We start from the raw sequence: 20,893 nt of genomic DNA on the forward strand, positions 1-20,893 counted from the left end.
ACATACTATATCACATGTGCTAAACACATACTGTATAACGTGCTAAAACACATACTATATCACATGTGCTAAACACATACTGTATAACGTGCTAAAACACATACTATATCCCATATGCTAAAACACATACTATATGACATGTGCTAAAACACATACTATATGACATGTGCTAAAACATATACTATATCCCATATGCTAAAACACATACTATATCCCATGTGCTAAAACACATACTATATGACATGTGCTAAACACATACTGTATAACGTGCTAAAACACATACTGTATCCCATATGCTAAAACACATACTATATCCCATGTGCTAAAACACATACTATATGACATGTGCTAAAACACATACTATATGACATGTGCTAAAACACATACTATATCCCATATGCTAAAACACATACTATATCCCATGTGCTAAAACACATACTATATCCCATATGCTAAAACACATACTATATCCCATGTGCTAAAACACATACTATATCCCATATGCTAAAACACATACTATATCCCATGTGCTAAAACACATACTATATCCCATGTGCTAAACACATACTGTATAACGTGCTAAAACACATGCTATATCCCATGTGCTAAAACACATACTATATGACATGTGCTAAAACACATACTATATCCCATGTGCTAAAACACATACTATATGACATGTGCTAAAACACATACTATATCCCATGTGCTAAAACACATACTATATGACATGTGCTAAAACACATACTATATCCCATGTGCTAAAACACATACTATATCCCATATGCTAAAACACATACTATATCCCATGTGCTAAAACACATACTATATCCCATGTGCTAAAACACATACTATATCCCATATGCTCAAACACATACTATATCCCATGTGCTAAAACACATACTATATCCCATGTGCTAAAACACATACTATATGACATGTGCTAAAACACATACTATATCACATGTGCTAAAACACATACTATATGACATGTGCTAAAACACATACTATATGACATGTGCTAAAACACATACTATATCCCATGTGCTAAAACACATACTATATCACATGTGCTAAAACACATACTATATGACATGTGCTAAAACACATACTATATCCCATGTGCTAAAACACATACTATATCACATGTGCTAAAACACATACTATATGACATGTGCTAAAACACATACTATATCACATGTGCTAAAACACATACTATATGACATGTGCTAAAACACATACTATATCCCATGTGCTAAAACACATACTATATCCCATGTGCTAAAACACATACTATATGACATGTGCTAAAACACATGCTATATGACATGTGCTAAAACACATACTATATGACATGTGCTAAAACACATACTATATCCCATGTGCTAAAACACATACTATATCCCATATGCTAAAACACATACTATATCCCATGTGCTAAAACACATACTATATCCCATGTGCTAAAACACATACTATATGACATGTGCTAAAACACATACTATATCCCATGTGCTAAAACACATACTATATCACATGTGCTAAAACACATACTATATCCCATGTGCTAAAACACATACTATATCCCATATGCTAAAACACATACTATATCCCATGTGCTAAAACACATACTGTATCCCATATGCTAAAACACATACTATATCCCATATGCTAAAACACATACTATATCCCATGTGCTAAAACACATACTATATCCCATGTGCTAAAACACATACTATATGACATGTGCTAAAACACATACTATATCCCATGTGCTAAAACACATACTATATCACATGTGCTAAAACACATACTATATGACATGTGCTAAAACACATACTATATCCCATGTGCTAAAACACATACTATATCCCATATGCTAAAACACATACTATATCCCATGTGCTAAAACACATACTATATGACATGTGCTAAAACACATACAATATCCCATGTGCTAAACACATACTGTATAACGTGCTAAAACACATGCTATATCCCATGTGCTAAAACACATACTATATGACATGTGCTAAAACACATACTATATCACATGTGCTAAAACACATACTATATCCCATGTGCTAAAACACATGCTATATCCCATGTGCTAAAACACATACTATATGACATGTGCTAAAACACATACTATATCCCATATGCTAAAACACATACTATATCCCATGTGCTAAAACACATACTATATGACATGTGCTAAAACACATACTATATGACATGTGCTAAAACACATACTATATCCCATATGCTAAAACACATACTATATCCCATGTGCTAAAACACATACTATATCCCATGTGCTAAAACACATACTATATGACATGTGCTAAAACACATACTATATGACATGTGCTAAAACACATACTATATCCCATGTGCTAAAACACATACTATATGACATGTGCTAAAACACATACTATATGACATGTGCTAAAACACATACTATATCCCATATGCTAAAACACATAATGTATCACATGTGCTAAAACACATAATGTATCACATGTGCTAAAACACATAATGTATCACATGTGCTAAAACACATACTATATGACATGTGCTAAAACACATACTATATCCCATATGCTAAAACACATACTGTATCCCATATGCTAAAACACATACTGTATCACATGTGCTAAAACACATACTATATGACATGTGCTAAAACACATACTGTATCCCATATGCTAAAACACATACTGTATCACATGTGCTAAAACACATACTATATCCCATATGCTAAAACACATACTATATCCCATGTGCTAAAACACATACTATATGACATGTGCTAAAACACATGCTATATCCCATGTGCTAAAACACATACTATATGACATGTGCTAAAACACATACTATATCCCATGTGCTAAAACACATACTATATCCCATGTGCTAAAACACATGCTATATGACATGTGCTAAAACACATACTATATGACATGTGCTAAAACACATACTATATCCCATGTGCTAAAACACATACTATATCCCATGTGCTAAAACACATACTGTATCACATGTGCTAAAACACATACTATATGACATGTGCTAAAACACATACTGTATCCCATATGCTAAAACACATACTATATCACATGTGCTAAACACATACTGTATCCCATATGCTAAAACACATACTATATCACATGTGCTAAACACATACTGTATCCCATATGCTAAAACACATACTATATCACATGTGCTAAACACATACTGTATCCCATATGCTAAAACACATACTGTATCACATGTGCTAAAACACATACTATATGACATGTGCTAAAACACATACTGTATCCCATATGCTAAAACACATACTATATGACATGTGCTAAAACACATACTATATGACATGTGCTAAAACACATACTATATCCCATGTGCTAAAACACATACTGTATCCCATATGCTAAAACACATACTATATCACATGTGCTAAACACATACTGTATCACATATGCTAAAACACATACTATATCACATGTGCTAAAACACATACTATATCCCATGTGCTAAAACACATGCTATATGACTTGTGCTAAAACACATACTGTATCCCATATGCTAAAACACATACTATATCCCATGTGCTAAAACACATACTATATGACATGTGCTAAAACACATACTATATGACATGTGCTAAAACACATACTATATCCCATGTGCTAAAACACATACTATATCCCATGTGCTAAAACACATGCTATATGACATGTGCTAAAACACATACTATATGACATGTGCTAAAACACATACTATATCCCATGTGCTAAAACACATACTGTATAACGTGCTAAAACACATGCTATATCCCATGTGCTAAAACACATACTGTATAACGTGCTAAAACACATACTATATCCCATATGCTAAAACACATACTATATGACATGTGCTAAAACACATACTATATGACATGTGCTAAAACACATACTATATGACATGTGCTAAAACACATGCTATATCCCATGTGCTAAAACACATACTGTATAACGTGCTAAAACACATACTGTATCCCATATGCTAAAACACATACTATATCCCATGTGCTAAAACACATACTATATCCCATGTGCTAAAACACATACTATATGACATGTGCTAAAACACATGCTATATCCCATGTGCTAAAACACATACTATATGACATGTGCTAAAACACATACTGTATCCCATATGCTAAAACACATACTATATCACATGTGCTAAAACACATACTGTATCCCATATGCTAAAACACATACTATATGACATGTGCTAAAACACATACTGTATCCCATATGCTAAAACACATACTATATCCCATATGCTAAAACACATACTATATGACATGTGCTAAAACACATACTATATCCCATGTGCTAAAACACATACTATATGACATGTGCTAAAACACATACTGTATCCCATATGCTAAAACACATACTATATCACATGTGCTAAACACATACTGTATCACATATGCTAAAACACATACTATATCACATGTGCTAAAACACATACTATATCCCATGTGCTAAAACACATACTATATCACATGTGCTAAAACACATACTATATCCCATGTGCTAAAACACATACTGTATAACGTGCTAAAACACATACTATATCCCATATGCTAAAACACATACTATATCCCATGTGCTAAAACATATACTATATCCCATGTGCTAAAACACATGCTATATCCCATGTGCTAAAACATATACTATATCCCATGTGCTAAAACACATACTATATCCCATATGCTAAAACACATACTATATCCCATGTGCTAAAACACATACTGTATAACGTGCTAAAACACATACTATATCCCATATGCTAAAACACATACTATATCCCATGTGCTAAAACATATACTATATCCCATGTGCTAAAACACATACTATATCCCATGTGCTAAAACATATACTATATCCCATGTGCTAAAACACATACTATATCCCATATGCTAAAACACATACTATATCCCATGTGCTAAAACACATACTATATCCCATGTGCTAAAACACATACTATATCACATGTGCTAAAACACATACTATATCCCATGTGCTAAAACACATACTGTATAACGTGCTAAAACACATACTATATCCCATATGCTAAAACACATACTATATCCCATGTGCTAAAACATATACTATATCCCATGTGCTAAAACACATACTATATCCCATATGCTAAAACACATACTATATCCCATGTGCTAAAACATATACTATATCCCATGTGCTAAAACACATACTATATCCCATATGCTAAAACACATACTATATCCCATGTGCTAAAACATATACTATATCCCATATGCTAAAACACATACTATATCCCATGTGCTAAAACATATACTATATCACATGTGCTAAAACACATACTATATGACATGTGCTAAAACATATACTATATCCCATATGCTAAAACACATACTATATCCCATGTGCTAAAACACATTCTCAAAATACATGAACTTCACACAACCCAACTTTCACATGACATTTACATGACATTTACATGACATTTACATAACATTTACATGACATTTACATGACATATACACGACCTTCTCATGTTTGTTTTACTTTCCTTTTTAATCGGTCTCTCTCTGATCTCCTGTCTGTCTGAGTTTCTTTCACTTTTAGTTTAACTCAACTTTTGGTTTATTTAAAAGAAGCTTAATTGATATGAAAGGCATAATGAGAAGCTCACAATAATGTTGACAAAGCATTAAAAATGATGACAAAAACATCAGAACCACTAACAACAGAGTTCACACTGATCTCATTACTGCAGTTATCTGATTTACTCATTATCTACACTATCTGCAGTATTCATGTACCGCATCAAACCACACACTGCAGTTTTGAGCTGTTCTTAAGAAGCTTGATTGCTTGATGTGAATCATGCCTCTCAGCACAAAAGATCAAGCTCTCAGAAAACCTACGTTCAAGAACATGTTAACTTGCATGAAGCTGGAAAGGGTTATAAAAGTATCTCTAAAAGTCTTGATGTTCATGTGTCAACTTTAAGACAGATGGTCTACAAATGGAGAAAGTTCAGCACTGTTGCTGCTACTCTCTCTAGGCGTGGTAAAGTCCTGTAAAGATGACTGTAAGAGCACAGCACATGCAGAATGATCAATGAGGTGAGGAAGAATCCTAGAGTGTCAGCTGAAGACTGAATACAGAAATATCTGGCACATGCTCACATTTATGTTGACAAATCTACAATAAGGAAAACATTAAACAAGAATGGAGTTGATGGGAGGACACCACGGAGGAAACCACTGCTGTCCAAAAAAAAAAAACACAAAAAGCTGCAGGTTTGAAGTTTGCAAAAAAAAAAAAGAGCACCTGGATGTTCCACAGCAGTACTGGATAAATATACTGTGGACCCACCTATAGAAAAATAATTTTCTCAAAGGTTGATCTTTGGTGTCTTTTTAGATGTCTCAGGAGACGTACAGTATTTGTGATTCTCATTTAGGTTGCATTTAGAGATCGACTTGGTCACAGATGTTACTTCTTAAATTGCTCAGGAGAAACAGAATCAGACTAAAATGAGACCTAAGATTGAGACTTACTTTTTTGTTTTTATCCCCTTTTTTCCCCAATTACCCAACCCACTTATTAGGACTCCCCCTATCACTAGTGATGCTCCAACACCAGGAGGGTGAAAACCAGCACACGCCTCCTCCGATACATGTGAAGTCAGACTCCGCCTCTTTTTGAACTGCTGCTGATGCTGTAGCATTGTCGAGTAGCATCACAGCGCTAACGCTCTGAGGAAAGCTCAGAGACTCGGTTCTGATACATCAGCTCACAGACGCAGCCTTGTGCTGATCCACATCACCCTAGGAGTGATGAGGGAAAAGAGAGCGCGCCATCTACTGTACTGTACCCACCCAGAGAAAGAGCAAGGACAACTGTGCTCTCTCAGGGCTTCGGCAGCTGATGGCAATTTGTATAAACAGGATTCAAACTGCCAAATTGCCTCATCTCCCCTTCACTGACTCTACGTCCGAGTTCATACCCTAACTCAGACATTGTTGGACCCCAGGCCCTTGCCATTCTTCCAATCAAGAGTGAGATATGATTGTTTGAGATGTATCGACCTTCAGACCACTTCTTATCTAGAAATAAGAACAAGCTTTTTGATGTATTTTGGCTGTAAAACCTGCATCAGCCAGCACTCTGCAACCTCCACTTATCTTCCAAATGCAAAGTAGAAAAAAACGGCCTTGGAGCCTTTACACCCAAGTTCAAGGTTTACACACACACACACACACACACATACCTTAAGAGTCTAACACATGTGTACATATGAAAATAATCCAAATCCATCCTAACTGAATGCTTCATTGATTGTGCTAAATATTGATCAAGATAAAATACTGTTAATTATTAATTTTATCGAAATTTAATAATATACTATGAGTCAAAACTCTATATTCTTTCACAGTCTAACTAAAGGGAGAGAGCCAGAAGGTAACATAGACATGGAGGCTCCCTGAAACACCGGCATCCACCCACTCCACCCTCCACAAACCTGATACCTCTCATCTCAGCTACAGATAAATTAGCATCGTAGTTCATCTTATTGTGAAATTTAAGATATTAGTTTGATTGACTGAACAAACTAGACTTATTATCTATATTTGGGAATGAAGACCAAATTGAATAGGACTTCAGTTTTAGCTGTTTTCTGGGGCAAGGTGGCGCAGCACAATCAACCAAAGAGATCCGTAAATTGGGGTAAAATAACCACTATTTTGCCATAGTTGAATGTGTCATTTCAATGTTTTATGGACATGTTTTTTATAAAAAAGCTTTGTCTCAGTAGCTAGCTAACTAGCTAAATTTCCCGTTCCACCTTAACTAGTGGAACAGATAGCAGAGGCTGCCGCATTTAAGGTGGAATTGAAAAGTAACATGAAATAAAATCTTATAAAAGCTTCTCATATATATACCTCTAAGTTAACTAGTTAATCAGCAGCAGCAGCAGCTAGGTTGCTGAACTTTTCTTTAAATAGTAAACAGTGACGTAGATGTAGCCCAATGTCTCTCTCACTCTCTTTTTCTTGTCGTCCTTATCTCTTTCTCTCTCTCATTCTCTTTCTGCCACTGTCTCTCTCCCTCTCTGTTCTCATCTCTCATTCTTTCACTATCTATCTACCTCTCTTCAAATTAATTGGTATAACTGTTTACTTCTCTCCATGAAAACAGCAGTATTTAACTGAGTGGTGTGTGTGTGTGTGTGTGTTTGATCACTAGGGGGCGCTGACTCAGCTGATCCAGTACTACCACGGCTTCCACAAGATCCTCTCCCAGCCCACCTTTCGCAGCCTGGCCGTCCGCTCCGAGCTCATCAACCTGCACCACCTCATGGTGGAGGTGAAGAAACACAAACCCAACTTCTAACAGACCATAATAAACATCTGATCAACCTTCCAGTAAAACGTCAGCTCAACCTTCACTAAAACATCTGATCAACCCTTCAGTAAAATGTCTTCTCAATTATCCAGTAAAAACATCAGCTCAACCCATCAGTAAAACATCTGATCAACCCTTCAGTAAAATGTCTTCTCAATTATCCAGTAAAAACATCTGCTCAACCCTTCAGTAAAACGTCTTCTCAATTATCCAGTAAAAACATCTGATCAACCCTTCAGTAAAACATGTGATCAACCCTTCAGTAAAACGTCTGATCAACCCCTTAAGTAAAACATCTGATCAACCTCTTCAGTAAAACATCTGATCAACCCTTCAGTAAAACATCTGCTCAGCCCTTCAGTAAAACATCTGATCAACCCTTCAGTAAAATGTCTTCTCAATTATCCAGTAAAAACATCAGCTCAACCCATCAGTAAAACATCTGATCAACCCTTCAGTAAAACATCTGCTCAGCCCTTCAGTAAAACATCTGATCAACCCTTCAGTAAAATGTCTTCTCAATTATCCAGTAAAAACATCAGCTCAACCCATCAGTAAAACATCTGATCAACCCTCCAGTAAAACATCTGATCAACCCTTCAGTAAAAACATCTGATCAACCTTCATATAAACATCTGATCAACTTTCCAGTAAAACATCTGATCAACTCTCCAGTAAAACATCTGCTCAAACCTTCAGTAAAAACATCTGATCAACCTTCATATAAACATCTGATCAACTCTCCAGTAAAACATCTGCTCAAACCTTCAGTAAAAACATCTGATCAACCTTCATATAAACATCTGATCAACTCTCCAGTAAAACATCTGCTCAACCCTTCAGTAAAACATCTGCTCAACCCTTCAGTAAAAGATCTGATCGACTTTCCAGTAAAACATCTGATCAACTTTCCAGTAAAACATCTCCTGAATCCTTTAGTAAGATATATTTTCAACTATCCAGTAAAAACATCAGCTCAACTACTGAAAACATCTCTCTACTCAAGTAAACATCTTCTCAATCCTACAATCATCTAAGCCCTCCAGTAAAATATCTGCTCAACCCTCTAGTAAAAACATCTCATCAACCCTTCAGAAAACATCTACTCAAGCCTTTCAGAAAACATCTACTCAAGCCTTTCAGAAAACATCTGCTCAATCCTCCAGTAAAACATCTGCTCAACCCTTCAGAAAGATATGTTTTCAATCCTTGAGTAAAAACATCTGATCAACCTTCATATAAACATCTGCTCAAGCCTCCAGTAAAACATCTGCTCAACTATCCCATACAATATCTATTTAATGTCCATTAAAACATCTCAGTTCTCCAATAATATATTTGCTCAACCTTTCAGTAAAACATCTGCTAGAAATCCACTCAACCTTCTACTAAAACATCTGCTTAACCCCTCTAGTGCACATATGCTAAACCTGCAGTAAGTCTGAAGGATGTTGTGTGAATCTTCAGCAGCTGGGTGTCTCTGCTGTGCTTATATATTTTTGTGTATATTGTTTTTTATTCTGCTCTCTGAAGAAAAATTGAGGTGGGACATTCTGAAGATGGTTCTTCAGAGGAGACATTTCTGACCATAAACTGAACTTTTATGGTGGAACTTTTTAAAAAAATGTTCATAGTGTTCCACGGATGTTGAAGTTGGACCAAGGTGTGAATATATTAGCTGTTCGTTGCTTGTGAAATGCTTATCGCTCTTCTTAAATAAACACTCATTTATTACAAGGAACTACTGAATCATTCCACACTAATGTATTTACTGATGGTGAATTCCTGAGTCTAGTGAGTGTGTACAGGACGTCCCCTCCATCCACTTCCTGTAAGCGTTTAAATATTTACATTCTGATCATGAGTTTGAAGGTCATTTCTGAATCATATCTGTACTTTTACTTTCTCTGGTGTTTAGGTGAAGTTCATTACTGTTTAGGGCCTGAAATTAGAGGAAGGTAGAGGAGAATGTTTTTGTTTTTTTTGTATTTAAACTTCAGCACAGACCACAATCATGATTTAACAGAGCTTCAACTACCATCCCTCAGCTTTCCGTCGCTGTCCAAAAAAAAACATGTATCTCCAAAATGGCAAATTTACAGGAGAGAGAATAAACTCTCTAAACTTTCAATGGAAGTCAATGTAAAAAGAATTACATTGTAGAAAATGTTCAAAAAAAATATTTTTGGACATTTTGCAGTTTTTCTATTGGTCCATTTATCAAGAAATTTTGGACAGTTTGTGTGTTCAAATTATGTAGTAAAAATTGACATACTTGTTTTTCATTGGACAGCGAAGATATATGGGTATATGAGTGTGTGTGTGCGTGTGTGTGTGTGTAAATATTAGCTTTGGCTGGAGTTCTGCGGGAGTTTAATTGCAGTGTATGGACAGAGATAAGATAAAACTTTTTTTTTTACAATCTATAGTGGCTTGCAAAAGTACTCATACCCCTGGAACTTTTCCATATTTTGTCACATTACATCCACAAACATAAATATATTTCATTGAAATGTAATGTAAAAAACAGCACAAAGTAGTAAACGATGAAGAATAAAATAGAACCAGCAGGTCAGTTTCCGCTGCTGAGACGTGCAAAAGTGCCGCACTGTTAAGATACAAACGTGCCAAAGTCAGAGCTCACCTGCCTCTTAAAGAGAATGATGAGCAAGAGACACTCTGATTGGTTTATTTCACGTTACGCCCAAAATTAACCACACCCATGATTAATTAAGATAATTAGTACAGGACTTTTGCCTTGTGTTATGACACACCGACACGCACTAAATCCAACTGCACTGTGCACAATTAACATCTTGCCTATACATCACTAAAATAGGGCCCAAAATCTTAGATGGGAAATAAAGGTAGTAGAAACTGTTTGTGGCAGAATAAGATAAATTGAATTATTGGGGGTACATTTTAGTGTTTTTATTTTATTACTAGCAATATGAGTTGTTTTCTCATTACATCGTATTACATCCTCTTTCATCTTCTTCATATATTTAATTTTCTGCTGTTTTTTTTAGCTCATGAATTGTCAAATGGAACAGCCATTTGCATTCAGAAGTTGCCTGATTAGTTACAGAGGTAAGAGCACTGATCAGAGAAGCAGCTGAGAGACCCATGATCACTCTGGAGGAGCTGCAGAGATCCACAACTCAGGTGTTGTTGAAAGAAAACCCTAAAAAAAAGTCCCGTTTGCAGTTTGCCAGATGCCATGTTTGGGACACAGCTAACATGTGGAAGAAGATTCTGTGGTCAGATGATAACAAACCATCCCTACTACACTGTGAAACATGGTGGCGGCAGCATCATGCTGTGGGGATGAGCTTTTCTTCAGCAGGGACAGATTTAGGAAGCTGGTCAGAGTTGATGGAGGGAAGATGGATGGAGATAAATAAATACAGAACAATCCTGGAAGAAGAAAAGCTGTTGGAGGCTGTAAAAGACTTGAGACATACAGCCAGAGCTACATTGGAGCTATAATGATTTAGATCAGAGAATATTCATGTGTTAGAATGATCCAGTCTTAAATCTCACTGAGACATGAACAATGCTGTTCACAGACCAACACTCTCCATCCAACCTGACTGATCTTCAGCTGATTTATAAAGAAGAATGGAGGAAAAATCTCTAAAACAAATCTCTAAACTTAAAAAGACCTGCAGCTGTAACTGCAGTAAAAGGTGGCTCTACTGAGTATTCACCTAGGCTTATCTATAGGGACTTATCTATAGGGATTGATCAACTCCAAACCACAGCTTCTCCTTTTAATTCACAGCCATTTTCAGGCTTTCTCTGATTTCTCCTTATTTCTCTCCATCCTTCTCTCATTCTCTCTCCCTCCCTCCTTACTTCTCTTCCTCTTTATTTCTCATTCTACTGAAAACTGCATGTCTAAAGTTCCTGAGTAGGAATGTAATGTCTTAAGAGGAGGGAAAAAAGTGTGAGTAATCTGGAAAATTGAGAGCCGCAGTGATTTTGATCACTTGCATGTGTGCAAATCACTTACACAATGCAAACACAGCGTTCAGACAGATGTTAGATGTGGGTCACATCAAAAAGATTGTGAGAGTGCCTTTAAAATAAAGTTTGAGTTTCTTTAGAAATCAGATTTAGGTCCCTTTTAGTTGCTTTTAGCTACATACCCTTAGCGTTCTCCTCCAAGCGTGTTGAGCTCCAGTGATAATGATAGTGATGTTGAGTTATTAGCAGTTTTAAGAATGATCAATAATAGTATTATTGTTTTACTAACTAGTTATCCATCCGACAGCTTGACTACAACTCGACAATGCTACTCCATACAACGCTGATAATTAGTCAGTCAGTTTTTGTTGTTGTTGTAAAAAAGAAAAACATTTTCTTTGACCTCAACGGATTAGACAAGTTTTTTAAGGGGACTTTTCTGTTTTAGTTCTCACCTCCTAGCTTCCTTCAAAACATAAAAAATCCACCACATCTAAGGCTATGTGTCACAAGAGGCCAAACCAAGGACAGATACATGTACGTAGATACCAATATATTTTTTTTTTTAACAAAGGTGTTAGACTTACAGGCAGAGTCAGTATAAAAAAACAACATACCAAAGTGAACATGCAAAAAAGGTTCATACACTGTAAATCCAGCTGTTCAAGTGTAGTCTAAATATGAAAACAAATGATGGAAAGGGCAAGAAAAAGAAGAAAAGTTTAGTAGAAGAGCTAGAGAACTCAAGAGCGAGGGGGCAAAAGAAACAGAGTGGTATTCATACAAGATAGACCAGGTGAGTGCAATCAGAAGCTCAGAGAGTGTGAACACTGTAGTGTAACATAATCAGCAGAGTCAGGGACTGACACAATGTAACACACACAGCAGGGAAAAGCCAACCAACTGCCCAATAACATCACATGATCAATATTAGTATTATTGATTAATCCAGATATTTACCTACAGTATTTGGCATCTCAACTACAACCCAACAACACTAATATTCCATCTAATGCCAAGGGGCCACATGAGAAATTGAAAGAGTTTTAGAGGGCCAGACTAACACACTTAACTCGATTCTGCCCAATAAATATATATATATAGTGTAGCTACACTATTTTTTGTGTTCAGTAAAAGAAATCGAGCCTGTTTTGGGCGTTAAACAGGTGCATTAAAATCAGTTATAATAACCTTTTGATTGTTTCTGTTTTATAGGACTCCAAACTCTTGTCTTATTTTTCAGTAATATTACTGATATGGAAACATACATTATGAATACAGTTAACAGTGTAATCTGTTAATAAGACTTTTTGTGCTATAATTTGATAAAGACTGCTTTACAGATAGGTAGTTGTATTTCTGGTGTATTTAATTTAGCTGTAAAACTCGTTTCTGTTCTATTTTCTGCAGGAGAATCCGCTGTAAACGCGGCTACCGTAATGCACCGTATATACGCGCACACTGGTTTTTGGTGCGGATAGCGCAACTAATTTACCAACAATCTCACGCGGGCCCAGGGCTGGACTGGTAATCTGGCGTACAGAGCAGGTGCCCGGTGGGCCGACAGGCCTCAGGAGCCGATGCCGATTTTTTTTTTCTTCCTTTTTTTCTAAGAGACCGGCCCACAAGTTAGAGGGGTCGACCCATTGGCCCATCTTCAATATAGACAGTGGACTGAACCAATCAGGATATAGCAAGAAAGCGGCCACACCCCTTTCTCTGCTTGGTTTAGCTCTGAGCAAACGGGCGACTGGCGCTCGCGCTCTCTCTCTCTTTCTTTCTCTCTCGCTCTCTCTAACTGTCTCACTCTCTTTTTCTCTCTCGCTCGCTGTCTCTCTCTCTGATGTAAGTGATTGACACCACTAATATTATATTTTAATTTTATCAATCTAAAGCTGATATTTCTTTAAAAAAAACTCAAACACTAAAATGCATCCAGTAATTAGTTAAAAAGTAAAAATGATTTGTAGTTAAAGTAATGCTGTTGTTTTGGTTTTTAATAAAGCGCCACAATCAGACTAATACAACTAAGTGTAGCCCCGCCTACTTATGATAAAACTAAATTCTGGGGTGATATCAGCACAGGAAAAAATTAACTGTTGGAATTGTTGAGAAACTGGAGCTGGAACAATAAAACATCAAACTGAAACCAGACAGCACGTGACGACGTGTTATCAGCATAGATAAGAACTGTTCACATAGAAGAATGAAAGAAGACTGAAGGCCCTATCATGCACTCGTGCACATTACTATCTTACACCCGGTTAACAGTCTAATTCCACACCTTGCGCCTGCATTGTTAAAATGTCGTCAGAGTTCAGGAATATATCTACACTGATGGGCGTGGTGGTCTGGAAATGACGTGTGTTCAGGTACATTTCTGGTGTATTTCTGTCTTGGCGGCGCCACTGACCGAGATAAACCCCGACAAAAGTCAGGAGTCAGCCGTACAGCAAAAAAAACACCTCGCCCAGAGCCTTCAGCAATCAACTATACAATACAATATACTTAAAAATCTGCACAGTAACTATACATTATTAGTTATATTTATCTCTGACATTCATAACTATTTATATTTATGTTCAGTACAGACTAAATAACTGTAGCTTAATATAGCAGATATAGACATTCTGCTGTTTGAGAATTTTAACAGATGATTATTCTCAATCTTTCTCTCTCTCAAATCTTGCAGTTTAGAAATTAAAAAATAAAAAAAGAGAAAAGCACTTGAACTGAACTTCAAAAGCACTTTGCTATTTAACTAAAAATTGCTTTTAGAGTTTTCCAGATTTTAAAAACATCAAAGCACATTACCAACATGCTCTAGTCAGCCGCTCTTTGTCAATTATACAAAACTTAAAAAATGTGAACATGGTTGACAGGCTCATGACCCGAGTCCCCGGCCATTTAGGTCTTTGGTCTGCAGCGTTCTCACCCTCTCACTGCTATCAGAGGCACACTGCCCCGCCCCTAAACCTATACATCACCCAGTGCCCCTCCCAAACTACTCCTTAAATCTCTCCTGCTTTGCTAGATGGGTGGGAGAGCACTCGTTTTACAACAAGGTGGCCCGAGTTCAATTCCCACGTCTCTAAAACTGGTTTTAATGCTTTGACTTTTACTCAGCAAAGATACTAATATCCACTGATACCAAGCATTAGGCCTAAAATAATATTTTGCAACCCTGTCTCCCTACTTTCATATTGCGTTATATTATGATGTGCTTATATAAGTGTTCTCTGCAGCTGATGGAAATGAAACCGGATAGTAGGCTTTATATAAGCTCTGTAGAAACAGGTGACAGGTGGGTGAAGAGCAAACAGAACAAAATTAACAATAGCTCAGGTTCCTGCAGTCACACACAGCTACAACGCCGGGGGAAAAAACAGCAATAACCCAGGCAGTGTTCTCAAGTCTCACGCTTTGAGCGTGTGACACACGCATCTCAGCGAGTTCACATGCCACACATGGTATTTCTCACGCTTGCCAATCCATCGGCCAATCAGAATATAGATAGATATAGACCATTTTAGCAATGCTTTTTCACCAATGGGGGCCCTATGGAGGAGGCGGTTGCCCCCATTGGTGGCACCCCTGTACGTCTGTCAGCTGTGTTTCTCAAGCGTGGTCCTGCATATTTTAAAAGGTTCCCTGCTTTACTCCGCCCCCTGCAGCTCTTAAAGGGCTTTTAAATGAGCTAATTGGTTGAGTCTCTTGTGTTGAAAGAAGGAACAGAAATTTAAAGTAAAAAGTAATGTTTTTTTGGGTTGAAGTGAAGTTGAGCAGATAAAATGTGAATTATCTTGGGTGCACACTGTCTGCAATCAAATAAAAGCCAAAGCAAATTGAGGAAAACACTCTTTTCTTTTGTAATGAATGTATGTTTGGTCTGTTTATTACAGTTAAATCGAAACCGTAGTGCCCAGCAGTTTACTCCCAATACTGAGCTCAACCAGACATAGAAATTTAATTTAAACTCGGGGGATGCAGACTGAGAGAACAGGTACTCAGAGGATTAGATAAAGAAGCCAAGGCTAATTAGCAAATATACCACCAGGTACCAGAGGAACACCTGTTTAAATTACACTTTACTATACACTTTTGTACACACTTTTAATAATTATTAATGTCCCCTAAAGCGTTAGCAGACGAGAAAAGAGCTAAAGATGAAGAGCGGTTAAACAGAAACACGAGGCGCCAGCAGATAACAATAGTTTGCATAGTCTATGTGCAACCTGACTCCCGGCGTTCCTCATTATAACATGATGAGATAATTATAACATCAGCAGACCAGTGGGGATTATTTTATCAAACGCAACCAGCTCCAGCACAAAGATCTCAGTGTACTGAAAGAAGCTTCGGATAGAATAGAATAGAACTTATTGACGCGTTTCCTGTTTATCAGATGCTTGGTTACATAGACCGTCACCAGTTTTACATCACTTTCTGAAACGGCCTTTGAATTTTACCCCATTTACCTGCACTGGTGGACTCAAAGCTCCCGTTCCTCTGGTTTAAAGGAGAACTCTGGTGTAAAATGGACCTTTATTGTAGTAAAACAAGCTAAAAAGTTCTTATCTTTGATGCGAGCCTAAGCGGAAGCGCGGAAAGAGAGCCGGGATCCGGCTAATCCCAGCTGGCCAGCTATACCATCGCTCTTTCAGGCAAACGTCTGTTCCCTTGACAATAAACTGGACTACATCCGACTCCAGCGAACAACCCAGCGTGAGTTCAGAGACTGCTGTGTTTTGTTTTTTGTGGAATCGTGGCTGAATGACAACATTCCGGACAGCGCCATTCAGCTAGCCGGGCTAACCGCGTTCAGAGCGGATAGGAGCACGGCTCTATCCGGGAAGACCCGCGGTGGAGGCGTGTGTGTTTACATCAACACGGAATGGTGTAACAACGCTGTGACTGTCGCCAAACACTGCTCTCCGCTGGTGGAGTTCCTGATAGTCAAGTGCAGACCTTTTTATTTATTACGGGAGTTCTCCGCCGTGCTAATAGCTGCTGTCTACATCCCACCCAGCGCTAGCATTGGTGCTAATGCTAAAGAGGCTCTGTGTGAACTCTATCGGTCTATCAGCGATCTGCAGAACAAACACCCAGACGGACTGTTTATTATCGCCGGAGATTTCAACCACGCAAATCTCAAGTCAGTGCTCCCTAAATTCCATCAACATGTGAACTTTGCAACGAGAGGAGCGAGCGTGCTGGATCTTGTTTACACAAACATCCCCAGCGCGTACCGGGCGGAGCCCCTCCCCCACCTCGCTTTCTCGGACCACATGTGTGTTTGGCTGACTCCAACATACACACCACTCATCAGACGCTCCAGACCAGTTCAGAAGCAGGTGAAAACCTGGCCGGCAGGCTCCATCTCTGCCCTTCAGGACTGTTTTGAGTGCACTGCATGGGACATGTTTAGGGAGGCTGCTACTGAAGGCGATTCTGTTGCTTTGGAGGAGTATGCAGCATCAGTCACTGGTTACATCAGCAAGTGTACTGATGATGTCACTGTCTCCAAGACCATCACTACACGCCCAAACCAGAAGCCTTGGATGACTGCTGAGGTACGTGCGCTGCTGAGGACCCGCGACTCCGCCTTCAGAGTGGGTGACAAGGTGGCCTTGAGGAAAGCGAGAGCCAACCTGTCAAGAGCCATCAGAGAGGCAAAGCGCGCACACGCCCAGAGAATCCACAGCCACTTCAAGGACACGTGTAACACGCGGCGTATGTGGCAGGGCATCCAGGCAATCACCAACTACAGGACAATGCCACCATCCTGTGAACGTGATGCCTCCCTCCCTGATGCCCTGAACAACTTTTATGCACGGTTTGAGGCACAAAACAACACGATGGTGAGAAAGACCATGCCTAAGCCGGACGAGCAGGTGTTGTGCCTGACTGCAGTGGATGTGAGGAACACTCTGCGCAGAGTCAACCCACGGAAAGCTGCAGGACCAGACAACATCCCCGGCAGAGTGCTCAGGGAGTGCGCAGACCAGCTGGCAGATGTTCTCACGGACATCTTCAACATCTCCCTGTGCAGCGCCACTGTCCCAACGTGCCTCAAGTCCACCACCATCGTCCCCGTGCAGAAGAAGTCCACAGTGTCCTGACTCAACGACTACCGTCCCGTTGCACTTACACCCATCATCATGAAGTGCTTCGAGAGGCTAGTCATGAGGAACATCAAGACACGACTGCCCTCTTCACTGGACCCCCTGCAGTTTGCGTATCGCCCCAATCGCTCCACGGACGATGCCATCACCACCACCCTTCATCTCTCCCTCACCCACCTGGAGAAGAAGGACACTTACGTCAGAATGCTGTTTATAGACTTCAGTTCAGCATTCAACACCATCATCCCACAGAACCTCATCAGGAAGCTAAGCTCGCTCGGCCTCAACACCCCCCTCTGCAACTGGATCCTGGACTTTCTGACGGGGAGACCCCAGTCAGTCCGGTTCGGGGGCAGCACCTCCAGCTCCATCACACTGAACACTGGGGCCCCCCAGGGCAGTGTCCTGAGTCCTCTGCTGTTCACCCTGCTGACTCATGACTGTGCTGCAAAACACAGTTCTAACAGCTTTATCAAGTTCGCCGATGATACAACCGTGCTGGGTCTCATCACCAAAGGCGACGAGTCAGCATACAGAGAGGAGGTGCAGCGGCTGACAGACTGGTGTACAGTCAACAACCTTCACCTGAATGTGGACAAGACAAAGGAAATGGTTGTTGACTTCAGGAGAGCACAACACACCCACTCTCCACTCAACATCGACGGGTCCTCTGTGGAGATTGTTAAGAGCACCAAGTTCCTTGGTGTCCACTTAGCAGATAACCTCACCTGGACCCTGAACACCAGCTCTACAGCCAAGAAAGCCCAGCAGCGTCTCTACTTCCTCAGGAAGCTGAGAAAGGCCCGTCTCCCTCCACCCATCCTCACACTCTTCTATAGAGGGACCATTGAGAGCATCTTGAGCAGCTGCATCACTGCCTGGTTTGGGACCTGCACCGTCTCTGACCGCAAGACCCTCCAGCGTATTGTGAGGACAGCTGAGAGGATCATCGGCGTCTCTCTCCCCTCCATCACGGACATTTACACCACCCGCAGCATCCGCAAAGCAACCAGCATTGTGAATGACCCCACTCATCCCTCACACACACTGTTCTCCCTCCTGCCTTCGGGAAGAAGGTACTGCAGCATCCGGTCCAGCACGACCAGATTCTGCAACAGCTTCTACCCCCAAGCCATCAGACTCCTTTAACTGCAGAGACTGAACTGATGGTTTTCTGTACATGCACACACACTCTTACCCCACTTACCCCAGAAAATGGAAAGCACTAAAAACCCTACTACCTCACTGGACTCTATTGCACACTGTGTAATAGAGGTAATTACTACCTCACTGGTCTTTTTTGCACACTTTTTGCACACTGCATAATTTGCACACTGTCTTGTTATTTATTATTCTTTGTCTGTATTGTGTTGTATTGTCTGTCTGCACTTTTTGTACTGTTGCACTATTGTTCTGTCTACACTGTGTTTATGTGCACCATGGTCCCTGGAGGAACGTTGTTTCGTTTCACTGTGTACTCTGTATATAGCTGAAATGACAATAAAAACCACTTTGACTTTGACTTAATAAAGCCAGAGAAGCTGGAGACCGATTAAATGTGTGAGCTTATTTTTTAATCCATTCATTGGCATTCCAAAATCTACTCATCTACACGATTGTCTACAAATGGTCGCCATTCTCAATCACTGCGTACAGGCTTTAATGTTGGCTGCTCTTTTTTATAGCCTACATTTTTTTGCTAATTTATATCACCTGTATGCAAATATCTTTAAGGTTGTTGTCTATATCCATTCGATTTTTGCATCATTAAGTTAATCAAACATTTATATTATTTATATTGAACAAATATATAATTTATATAAACACTTCAATGAATCGGAACAAGATTAAAAGTAACTTCATCTAAAGTACCTGGGCATCATTAATACTAATACATGTGTTTTTGTGATATAGAGTTTATGCAAATAAATCTTTGTTGAAAATAACTGTGATTAAATACTGGATTTCATTTTACACTGGCCTGAATTTGTTAAGATTGAACCAATAAATTGCAATGTGATAAAACCGTGGTGATGACCAATAGAAGCGCTGCGGCTAAGCTAAGCTAAGCGTTAACTCTAGCCTGGTACAGAGCAGGTTTTTTATAAATGTATATGTTGCTATAGTAACTGAACCAGGCTTAAGTCTAGTCTCTTTCGTGGAACCAAAATTTGAGCAAAATGAGCCAGACTCATCCATACTGACTTACTGAGTTAGTTTGCTTCGTGGAACAGCCCCCAGGTGAGTGCAATCAGAAGCTCGGAGAGCATGAACGTTGTCAGGGAGTGACACTATGTAGCTCACACAGCAGAGAAAAGTCAACATGATCAATATTAG

General features: G+C 39.0%; 1 protein-coding gene and 1 long non-coding RNA gene across 3 annotated transcripts in view; one reads left to right on the forward strand and one right to left on the reverse strand.

Annotated features, from left to right (window-relative positions):
* The window catches only part of vps52 (VPS52 subunit of GARP complex), a 30,442-nt gene extending 21,624 nt beyond the window's left edge, over positions 1-8,818 (forward strand). The window contains 1 exon segment of the mRNA XM_049472912.1: positions 8,304-8,818. Coding sequence (XP_049328869.1) covers positions 8,304-8,450 — 147 coding nt within the window. The 3' untranslated portion in view covers positions 8,451-8,818.
* LOC125788948 (uncharacterized) lies at positions 8,794-9,393 on the reverse strand. Of its 2 annotated transcripts, none has more exons than XR_007429911.1 (3): positions 9,323-9,393; positions 8,914-9,059; positions 8,794-8,841 (listed from the first exon to the last, which is right to left on the reverse strand). It is a non-coding gene; the product is annotated as an uncharacterized LOC125788948 (long non-coding RNA). The 2 variants fall into 2 exon arrangements; XR_007429910.1 differs by having other exon boundaries at positions 9,299-9,346.
* Between the last annotated feature and the right edge of the window lie 11,500 nt (positions 9,394-20,893).

This window comes from Astyanax mexicanus, unplaced genomic scaffold (genome assembly GCF_023375975.1).
Source record: "Astyanax mexicanus isolate ESR-SI-001 unplaced genomic scaffold, AstMex3_surface scaffold_31, whole genome shotgun sequence".
Lineage (NCBI taxonomy): Eukaryota > Metazoa > Chordata > Actinopteri > Characiformes > Acestrorhamphidae > Astyanax > Astyanax mexicanus.